The sequence below is a fragment of the Centroberyx affinis genome, unplaced genomic scaffold, assembly GCF_046629955.1.
Source record: "Centroberyx affinis isolate AG114_WGS23_722 - 3 ecotype Tasmania unplaced genomic scaffold, CSIRO-AGI_Caff_v1 ptg001497l_1, whole genome shotgun sequence".
Classification (NCBI taxonomy): domain Eukaryota; kingdom Metazoa; phylum Chordata; class Actinopteri; order Beryciformes; family Berycidae; genus Centroberyx; species Centroberyx affinis.
In genome coordinates, this window is record NW_027279962.1 from 156,387 (window position 1) to 167,500 (window position 11,114).

Genomic DNA, 11,114 nt, shown 5'->3' on the forward strand with positions numbered 1-11,114 from the left:
GCATCTGGAGCACACACACACACACACACACAGCCAGACGTCGGCCACGCAGAGTGACATGTATCTGCACTCAGAGGGAGTCTTTGCATGAACTGCAAAGAGCATGCATAGCCTTTACACACCAGTCCGACACACCAGCATGCACGCATACATCCTTCACCCACCCACACATCAGGTGTCCATGTAACCCACAGCTCATGCAGCGCACACTCGCAACACTCGCACACACACACACACACACACACACTGAGGAAAGGGTGTGTGGGGCTTCTTCGCCTTGTCAACAGGATGAGAAGCAGGGAGATGGAAGCTGGGGCATTAGTCTCCTCGGGGCCGGCTCTGGGATTTCCTCCAGAGGATAGAATAGAAAAATACAACACCATAAAAATAGATTCTCCCCGCTCAAAATACTGTTATGGCCTCAGCAGAGAGGGGGGGGGTGGGGGGAGAGGAGATTTGCATTGAATTTCCTGCATTCTCTGTTCTCCCATGTGTCTTCCTCCATGTGGATCTTTGTCTCACTTAAGTGTTTTATTGTATTTTTCTCTTGCCTCCCGCCGGCCAACAATAACATTAACAAAGCTACTTGATGTAATGTGATTTGTTGATGGGGGTTTATTTTTGTAATATAGTTTCGGTGATCAGGTCTGTGAATAGTCCCTGTTTGTGGATGTTTTACGGTCTTAATTTTAGACGGTTAACAGGCTGTGTGTGTGTCTGTGTGTGTGTGTGTGTGCAGTTTTGTGCATGAGGGTACAGCATGGTGCTGGCTGGGCGGCCAGCTGAGAGGCTGAAACTCATTGTCCTCTCTCCCCCACTGTGGTGCCTGCAGGGCGGAGCGGAGCCAGCCTGTCTGCCCTCCCTGCCGTCTGCAGCTGGAAGACTGTCTGTCCGCCGAGCAGGTGCCCACCCCAGAGCTCATCCAGGGCTACGTCAAGAAGGTGAGACGAGCTGAGCGTTTCGTCAGTTTGCACCCTGCTGGGGGGAGGGAGGGAGGGAGGGAGGGAGGGAGATAGGGGGATGATGCATGAATGGATGAATGGATATAGGGAAGGGGAGAATGAGGGAGGGATGGATTAGATGGCTGGGGAAATGGTTGCATGAATGGATAGATAGAAGGGAAAGGGAGGATTCAGATGCAGTTATTTTCAGTGTGTAAAAGTATGAAGTGTGGAGACACTCTTTGGGTACATTTCTATCAAACTGGACTGTAAACTCAGACTCAAAATAGTTTGTTTTCACCCTATCTGAGGTTTCAGAGCACTCTGGCCAATCAGAGCCGCAGCAGAGCATTCACAACAGAACAGTAGTGAATCAAGGCAATTGGCTAAAGCTGCTAGCAAGCAAGCAGAGCTGAACAATTAATCAAAAAACAAAAACAAAATCGTAATATGAACTTCTGCTATTTCCAAATTGCACAGGCTGGAATTAATTGCTTAAGAAGGAGGGGAGTCCATAATGGATTTCTAAACAAAGTGTTTTAGAGCTGCAGGTAATCTTTGGTCCATGAATCAAGTATCCTACAATATTGGTGAAAACTTTCTCTAAAAAATGTACGACAAGAAAAAATAGATTTTTTGTCAATATCTGTCGGCTCTACAAGCAAGCCGCTGCTAAGTGTTTGTCAGACCACAACTTTTAATAGCGGCCTGTCACAGAAAGCCTGGAGTGCAGTTACCAATGAGAGACACGCCACCATGTTGGAGGAGTGACAACAAAAGGAAAACTTGTAACGCTATTGGCACTTCCTCCCTGACAAAACAAAGACAAGGTGGGGGTGAACAGGGAGGAAGAAGTGATAACTTTACAACTTTCCTTTTGTTGTCACTCCTCCCCCATAACCATTTGGAAAACCATGACAGGCCTGTATTTGCATGCTCATAGTAGATTATTATTAACTTCAACGTGTGTTATCTGAACACTTCTTATCGTATCCCTCTGATATTTCACACTCCGGTCTGCTGGAGCCAGAGTGTGCTTTTTTTTTTTTTTTTACACTGTGCCACGGTCTGCAAGAGTCACATTCAGCCAGGGCAGCTAGAAATGAGCTTGAGTGCTATAATGTAAATATGTAAATCTGTAAAACTCATTTTGTACAGGTCAATTTTATTGAGCAGGAGGCTATAGAATTCATAAAACAAGTTGTATTATTGTGAAAACGTGACTAACTATAAATCTTGGCACCTTAGCTGCAACTTTAATCTCCCATAATCCTCTTTGTATCCAAATGAGTTTCAAAGATATCACATGGCAGGAGGATTTACTTCTGGGTTCATATATAGCTTATTTGTTTATAATCATAAGACAACCTATACTTTTTTATAATAAAGCACACTGTTATATTGCAGCGCTTCTATGCATGTATGTATTATGCTATAAGCTATGTTTGCGGGTAACGGTTCAGTCGCTAACGCTAACTAGCAAGCCAAGCAGCCTAACGTTAATGTATTCTCCATACAAGAGATGAAGGCAGCTGATCAAAACGAGAGCCGGAGAGCTGAGATCACATTCAAATAAACTGAGAATTAATTGGATCTATACTGTATGTCATTGTCACTAATGCACCATGGGACTGTGCAAAGTGTTTTAAATGGCGCTTCAGGTGACATTTATTTATGAACACGCCTACCTTTCCAGTGGGGTGATCACAGGACTCAACCATTCTTAATCAATATATTACCGCTTTACGTTGGCCTTTGAAGGCTCGCTCCCGAACCTTTCTGTACGTTTTGCCCCTCTATTAGTCATGCAACCACGGTCCTGTAGGACCTCATTACTGTTGGTTATCATTTTAATCTACTGCGCAGTTACAGGCCTGTTGGAGGAGGAGGCCAAGCTAGAAATCTATTAAAAGGGAAGTGGACATGGATGAGCAGTAGAGGAGCGAGAGGAGAAGTCCGTTCCCTTCAGGCTCTCTCTCTCTCTCTCTCTCTCTCTCTCTCTGTATTGCTCTCTCTGTCTTTCAGTCTTTTTTCTCTCTACCTTTTTCTGTCTTTTCTCTGACTCAGTGTCTCAGTCTCTTTCTCTCTCTCTCTTTCTGTACTCCCCCCTCTCTCTCTCTCTCTCTCTCTCTCTCTCTCTCTCTCTCTCTCTCTCTCTCTGTGTCTTGCTCAATCTCTTTCTCCGGGTTTTCATCTTGACCTTCAGACACTCTCCTCCTCCTGTTGCCACTTTAATAACTTACGGGGAAATAGGAAATGTGCTCTCAAGTCAAAATTGAAATGGGTTTTCACTGCAGGCTGTTGATATTCTGGTGGTAGGGAAGGGGCGCCGGTTCCTGAATATTTTTCATCAAGTTTGCGCTCGCCATCGTTTTTTTTAATGAAAGAGAAATGTGATGATGATGTTTTCTGACCCGAAAACCTTATTTCCTTGACCTGAGACGGTTTCTTTAGAGACAGTGTGACATGACGGGTCATTTAGATTCAATCACTTAGAAGGCTGCTGATTTTTGAGCAATTATGCATGTGTTTATCCTGCATCTATCCTGCATTAATACTGCAGACAATGGTGTACAGTAGAGCCAAATGAGTATATTGAACACGCAACTCTTGTGTCTCTCAACCAGCTAATTATTATTTCTTGTAACTTCAGCTGAAAAGAGAACAGTCCAACCAATTCCAACCAATTCCTTTTCGGGACAGAGCCAAATATGGCAGCAGCTTTGCCTTTGCACTTGCCTATTTCAGGATTTTATTTAGTTTTATTGCACTCATGTACTTTTGTTATTTGTGGCTTGTCTGCAACATTTATGTTTGTGTATGTTGATGCTACATCTCTCTCGAAAAAGGAATTCAATCTCAATGGGACTTGGTCAAATAAGGGTTAAATAAAATGGTAATAAGAATAATAATAATAAAAACGAATATAACCATTATAGCCCACTATCAGAATCCACCCACACTATCATCTGCACCAACATTAGCCAGTCAAAATTCATCCATCTCTCTCACTGACTGCCAGCATTACCATTAAATGAGATACAACAGTTGCTCCCTTTTATCTCAGCAATTCCATTTCAACATATTGGTAGGGGGAATACGATGTGGAAGCACCCAGATGGATATTAAACAATACGGCTGGAAACAATGTGACTGTTTTCCAATTTAATTTCATACTGAATAACCTGCGATTTGATTTGATTTTTATTCTCTTCCCTCTCCGTGGCTGGAGATAGTGACGGGCGCTGCCTCCGGCTTGGCTCTTGTGAGGGGGGACGGCGTAATGGAGAATGGCATCATTAACATTCTCTGACAGTTAACGTTTCAATCTCGCTCCGTGGCAAAATCCCAATATTGACATGAAATGCCAGATGACAATAAAACAGAGAAAAAAGGGAGCGCTTGATTTGGGATGCGGCCCGGGCCTGACTAGGGTTGTGGCCGCTCCAATCTAATCAACTGCTGTGTGATTGGAGAGGCTGCCGGGAAAGAACGGGGAGAAATGGGAGGAGAAGAAAAAAAGAAACTATCCAACAGATGCACTGGACTCCATGAAAAGTGTTGTGGGAAAAACATTTCCATATCAAGATAATTGGTCTCCAAATAACTCCAAAAGTTTGAGCTTGAGTTCTAACTTTCTCTTAGGAAATAACTTGTCTTATAAGTTCTACCTCATAGGCATCTCATATTTAGCATTTTACATTTATATTTTAGACCTTTTGCTGATGCTCTTAACCAGGATTCGACTGACAGTGAGTCCAACAGTAGCGTCACTTCCAAGATCACCAACATTACAAGTAGGGATGGGACGATATGCTTATCTCACGATACGATACAATTCAATAAATAAAAGTTCAATGACAACAAAGCCTGACCATAAATCCACAAATCTTTCTAGCAATGGCATTGGCTTGCTAGAATGTAAACAACATTTTAAAAATGTAATTGCAAAATGCATATAATATCATTTCAGTGGAGTAAAATGTAGCTAACATTGCGATTCATTTTTCTGCCCTACGATACCTATTGTCACATTTTTGTATTGCGATATATTGAATTTCGATATATATCGTCCCATCCCTAATTACCTAGCCTGGTATCCAGCCCCTATAAATCACAGTTTTCAGCACTCTTCAAATTTGCATGGCGATTCATAATCATATTAATTCCTTATGAATCGCCATGCAAATTTGAAGTTGAGTGCTGAAAACTGCGATTCATCGGGGCTGGATACCAGGCTACTAATTACCAGCAAAATCAAGGAATACACGGTTCAAAGCAGTTTTTTATCACTATCAATATTCTAGCCTGAAATCTCGCTGCTTGTTCCTGCTCCCAACAGCAGATCCAGGACGCTGCCGACCAGGGGGTGATGTTCGTGGGTTTTGTTCAGGAACCCTACGGGGCGCCATGCACCAGGATCAGAGAACCAGAGACGCCCTCCCTCTCCCTCCACTCCAGCCCCAGCTCCGTGCTCGGCTCCCTCGGCAGCTGCAGCCCCTCGAACCCCTCGAGCCCCAGGAACCACGGAGAACCGGGGGCTCGGGGCGACGCGGTGGACACGGAGGGGACCGAGGGCCTAGAAACCCTGCGGGAAGCCGGGGAAGGAGCGCCGGCCGAGGAGGAGGAGAAGCCAAGGGAGAACATTGGGAACCACGCAGGGAGCGGGGTGGAGGGCGGCCAGGACGGGCCTTCGCCTTCGCCGGCTGCGTCGCCAATATCAGAAGGAGATCCGGAGCGCAGCGAGGAGCTGACGGAGGAGGACTCGCTGACTCACAATAACAACAAAGCCAACGGCACGGAGGCGAAGGAGAGGCAGAGATACCGCCCCCGGAGAGGCAACGGTGAGTGGTTTCCAAGGATATCATCATAAACCAAAATTGAGACCAAAACTGAAAACTGAATCAGAAATTAAAATGAGACTAAAAAAAGAGAATGAATTGTGAAGAATTTTTAACTGGTCCCAACTTTAAGTTAGTCAAGGATGGATTGGAAGGATGTAAGTTAATGTATATAACTTTTAAAAGAATTTGGGGGGTTTGCGTTGGCTCGGACACCTCTGGTCTGAGATATCGTCTGATTTTGACGAAACTTGGGGGAATGATGCACCTTCGCACTGTTTCAGCGTTTATAAAATTACACTGATTGGCTTAATGGGGGCGCTGAAATCGAAATTGAAAATTTTTAACTCAAATATGATCTGGTCCGATTTTGACAAAACTTGGAGGGATGACGCATTTTGGCACCGTGTTCTGGTGTTAATAATAATTACACTGATATCCAGCTAGCCGTACAAATTACACAGATTGGCCTAATTAGGGCTTTATAATTAAAGGTTAACCTTTGTAGCATAACTGCTACACTAGAGATGATGCATCTTGTCACTGGTTGGCTGCATCATTTGTGGGGGACGAATGTTCTTGTTTTAACCTTTATCAGACCTTTATTCTCTTTGTCAGTAACGCCCTGCTTCATTATCATATACATTCACACCTTAGAGCTGCAACCACAGTCTACTGTTGCCACTGAGCAGCTCCACTGGAACAGTTATTGAGGTAGAGGACAGCATTTGCCTTCTTGAGACAGATTGGTACAGAGATTCAACCTATCAGCTTCTAATCTTTAGGCTACTTCACTGTCTAACTTTGTGCTTTGATTTTATTTGAAGTCATACCTTTCAGCTATTTAACTAAAGACCGGCTTGACACTGTAGATTCCTCTTGAAACACTTGGCAACTGCGGAGGTGTCATTTTACAACCATTGCCTCAATGTTACACAACAATATGCTGCCTTGGGATATAATCCTCTCTATCCCGTACACAAAGGGAATCTTCTTATAGCCGTGGTGTATACGAATTCACACTCGTGCTTAGTCGGTGAAGCGGAGAGTCTGTGAAATTCACCACAACAGTTTTGTCGGGTTTTTCGGAAGCCGCGCATTTCATGGCTCATTTTCTGTCTACCCAGAAGTACAGCGCTAGTGGCTACGCCTCTATCAGTTATTCATGATAGTCCCATTTTCTGTGTGAATGTAGTTGAAATTAGCATGGGCATTTATAGTTTCGGCTTTATATGAGCATTTCGGATTAACAGATGGAGACACACCGCCCCCCCCCCTACGCCCCCCTTCCCCCCTCCCCTCGCACATTCTGTCCTCCACATTTGGAAAAAAACCTATTTGTGATATGTGTTGGTAGAATGTGTGAACTGTGCATTGGACATACCTCCCAGTGTGGGTGTTAATGTATGTGTGTGTGTGTGTGTGTGTGTGCGCCAGTGTGTATGTCAGTGTGTACAGTATGCCATGCAATGCGATTAGGTTCAAATCTCTCGATATTAGGCGATGCATAATGAATGTACCCTTTGGTGTGCGTGTATCTCTGTGTTTGTGAGTGTGTGTGATATGTGTGTGGGAGCATACATATATATATATATATATATATATATATATATATATATATATATATGCGTGTGTGTGGTACGTGTGTGTATGTGCTTATATATGTGCATGTGTGTGCCCATGTGTGTGCGGTAACACACACTTGGCATCACAGCAGACCACAGCCCACTGGTCCATCTGGGCCTCCCTACAGTGCGTTTTGCAGTGAGATAATCCCCCCGCTGCCTCATCCTCTACCTCCCTCAGCTTCACATACCACCCCCCCCCCACCCCCCACCCCCCAACCTTCATCCCCCCTGAATCTCCGCACCAACACCAGCACCGCCGGTGTAGCAGCCAACCGTTCTGTAGGCAAGTGCGCCAAGCTCCCATGTCCCTCTCTGCTAATGCCCCGTCTGCTGAGGAGGCCCGGGAGTCTCAGCCACTGCTGGCTTGTTCGCCGTAATCCTCCGAGCTCGAGGTGAGCGCCCGCGCGAGTGTCGGCGGAGAAGCTGGCGCAAGTCTGAGGCTTACGGGTCGAAAAGGGAAACACCACCCGCAGACTGAAAGCTTTGGAATAGAAACTGAGCCCGATAAGTGTGAAGATTCAAATGCTTGGACGGGCAAAGAGCTGGGAAAACAAATGGGGAAAGTGACATGATAGCGATAGCTGGGGTAAGGTAGGTTAGCGGTCACAGTGCTGTGTATTATAATATGACCACATCCTCTTTTTTTCTTTCTACACATACAATTACAGCTGCAAAAGTGTGTCTATATGTGCAGGAGATGTCATGAAACTCTTAAACACACTTAAAGGTCCCATATCGTGCAAAACGGGACTTCCCTTGCCTCTTTGATTATAAAGGAGTTGGATGGTCTATCTAAACATGGTGAAAGTATCAAAACACACGGTCACCAACTAAATCCACACAATCCATATTAGAAAAGCGAGCCTCTAAACGAGCCGTTTGGACTTCCGTAACTTTGTGGCGTCACAAAGGTTCGCTCATTATCATTTTTGTAAATAATAATAGACTAACAAAGTGTTTTTTTCAAAGCAGTTGAGCGGTCGCCATTGTTTATTTACCAGAGAGTTTTCCCTACCTGTAGCTGCCGAGCTGTGGTGTCTCACATTTCACTCTTGAAACAGTTAGCCAATCAGAACAGAGGGTCATTAATATTAATGAGCCTTAAAGACACAGCGACAGAAACAGCCTGTTCTTGGTAAGGCTCAGAGAGATGCTGGAAAATGAACGTGTAAAAATGGATTGAGAGTGTTTTTGGTACATGACACCACACACACAGCTTTGAATGGACCTCAAGACAGAAAATAAAACACTGGAAAGTGTAGAATATGGGAACCTTAAAAAAATTAAGATATCTGCTCATGTGATGCTAAAAACGCAGTGGGTCATGATGCTGTCATGATATCGGATAACCAAAACCACCAACACACACACACACACACACACACTGAGGTAAAGAGGAAAAAAATGAGAGAATCATAGCTTCATCAAAGGTGTACTCTTGACGTATATCAGTCTGAAATCTTCAGCATCTTAATCAGGCTGCACAGGGAGACAGTTCAGCCGCTCAGATGTATCCTGAGATCAGTGTTATCTTACCGCTGACCGGATCAGTGTCCGGCGGCTCGGATTATGGGAGCGGACGATGAAATGATGACATGTCATGCTGGAAAGCCGCGCTGTTGAGATTGCGGCGGGGTTATTGCTGCCGACCTCGTCACTTGGACAGGCTTTGAGGCAACGTGCTTTCAACATCCTAACGACACTCATGCGCTCATTTGCTTGTTAGCCGCCTCCGCCAGCGACAACAAGATGCTGCTTAGCTGCACAGAGTTTATTCTGAAAGGCTTATCTGTCGTCTGATGGTCCAATGAATTCATGCGATTAGGTTCAAAGGACTTAATATTGGGTGATGAATACTCTTTGGTATGTGCATTTGTGTGTGTGTGTGTGTGTGTGTGTGTGCACATGCATGTGGTAGACACGAGGCTACTGAAGTTAAAGCTATAAATATTTGTTTAATGGGGCACTAAGTAAGGTTTTTACAGCCCCATAGCACAAAATGACCATAATATATCTGCGGGGGGTTGATAAGGTTGTTGATCAATACCAATGACTCAACGATTTCTTTGCCAGGTGCTGACATTTCTTGCTTTCAAAATTTACTTTCCGATCTGTTCTGGAACAGAAACTCCCTATCCATTGACATTATTATCTCTTCACTAGACGTTTCTGTTGAATCTCTGCTCTAATTCGCTAGCCTACTTGTTTCTATTGTGAAAATGTGATTGTATTGTTTGTGTCAATTACAGGCCACCGTAGCACAAGGGGACAGGAGCTGGGTCTAGGCAAGAGACTTGTGTAGGAGGGGTTAAGTTTTATCAGTGTTGTTGCAATTCCTACTGGTAGCCAATAGAGGCCAATAAAGGTCATAGGTTACTTAATGCCCCTTTAACCTTGTGGCCCTGACAATAAAAAGTCAATCAACTCTGCTGCAGTTGTCACCGGTTTTCACACTGAAATTGTAATATATTCATAAGTCATGCTTAATATCTAGTTTGAGCATGTGATTGGCGAGTCCGTGGTTTGAATCCAGGCTGGGAAACTGTGGGTGGGGGAAGTGACGAGACACTCTCCCTTCCTCGACAAGTATCCTCAAGGTGCCCTCAGGCAAGACACTTAGTCCCCGACCGCTCAGTGGCCAGCAGAGAACAGTAGAAGACTGAGGCTATATCTCCTGAATGAATGTGAAGTGAGTCACATTCAGTGTGTTGCTGAAAAGGGGTATAGATGCTAAAATCTCTATGGCTAAAAAAGGGTTAAAGAACTAGCTCCCCTCCTCTAAATTACAGCCGCCTCGCTCCTATAATCATGGTGCAATTAGACCATAATGAAATACAATGTATGGAAAATTGAGAGCTGTTATTCAGAAACTACTAATGTTGTGAGAAAGACGGAGAGCAGACACCGTTTTTCTTCCTGTCGGCTGTTGTTTATCTGAAGCTGTCATAAATGGCAACAATCTGACCTCAGTGTGTGTAATAGTTCTATCAGCAGCAATAGAATCAGCTGTGCCGAATTTGGCTGAATTTTGTTACTCATCTAATTACGCCCGTGATTGCGGAAAATGGGAGCTGTAACCCAAAGCAGTCCCACATTTATGATTTGGTTAGTAGAGATGATGTTATTTTTCAAATGCAATCCCCATGACCTCACAGAGGTACAGAGAGGATTCATGGGATGGAGGAGCGTTGAGGTACAGAGCCTGAAGTGCTGCATCATCTTATCCTGCTCCTGCACACCAACTTTAACCCAATTTAATCTAATCTGAATCGCCGAAATGTCTAAATGATTCACAGTGAGGAAATATGTTGTTTTGGCAGCCGGTGACATGTTGAATGGAAAGTTATTTCTGCGTTGTCTTGTCAAGGATTTGTTTGCCATATTGTCCTCTTTGTAACGTGGGTAACATAGAGGGGAAGGGAGGCGGGGGCGGCGGCGGGGAGGGGGGGGAGTGAATATTCTACTGTGATTCTACTTTCCTCAAGAGTGACAAATGACAAGATTTAGGGAATTTGGTGGCCAGCTGTCACATCAGGCAGACATGCCAGAAAAGAAATGGTTATAAATGATTCATTCTTCCTGGGTGTCTGCCGGACGGACGGACTAACGGAGAAACTAAAGCGACTGAGCCGTGACCCCCCCCCCGCCTCAACTACCCCCACCCCCCCCACCCCCACCCCCACCCCCAACTCCCCCTCCGACTC

The 11,114-nt window shown here is 44.6% G+C and overlaps 1 protein-coding gene across 1 annotated transcript in view; it reads left to right on the plus strand.

The window, feature by feature from the left end:
- LOC139650502 (raftlin) overlaps nucleotides 1–11,114 on the plus strand; it is an 82,494-nt gene that overhangs the window by 42,553 nt on the left and 28,827 nt on the right. Inside the window, exons 4-5 of the mRNA XM_071527193.1 lie at nucleotides 833–941; nucleotides 5,284–5,785. Coding sequence (XP_071383294.1) covers nucleotides 833–941; nucleotides 5,284–5,785 — 611 coding nt within the window. The remainder of the gene's footprint in view (nucleotides 1–832; nucleotides 942–5,283; nucleotides 5,786–11,114) is intronic.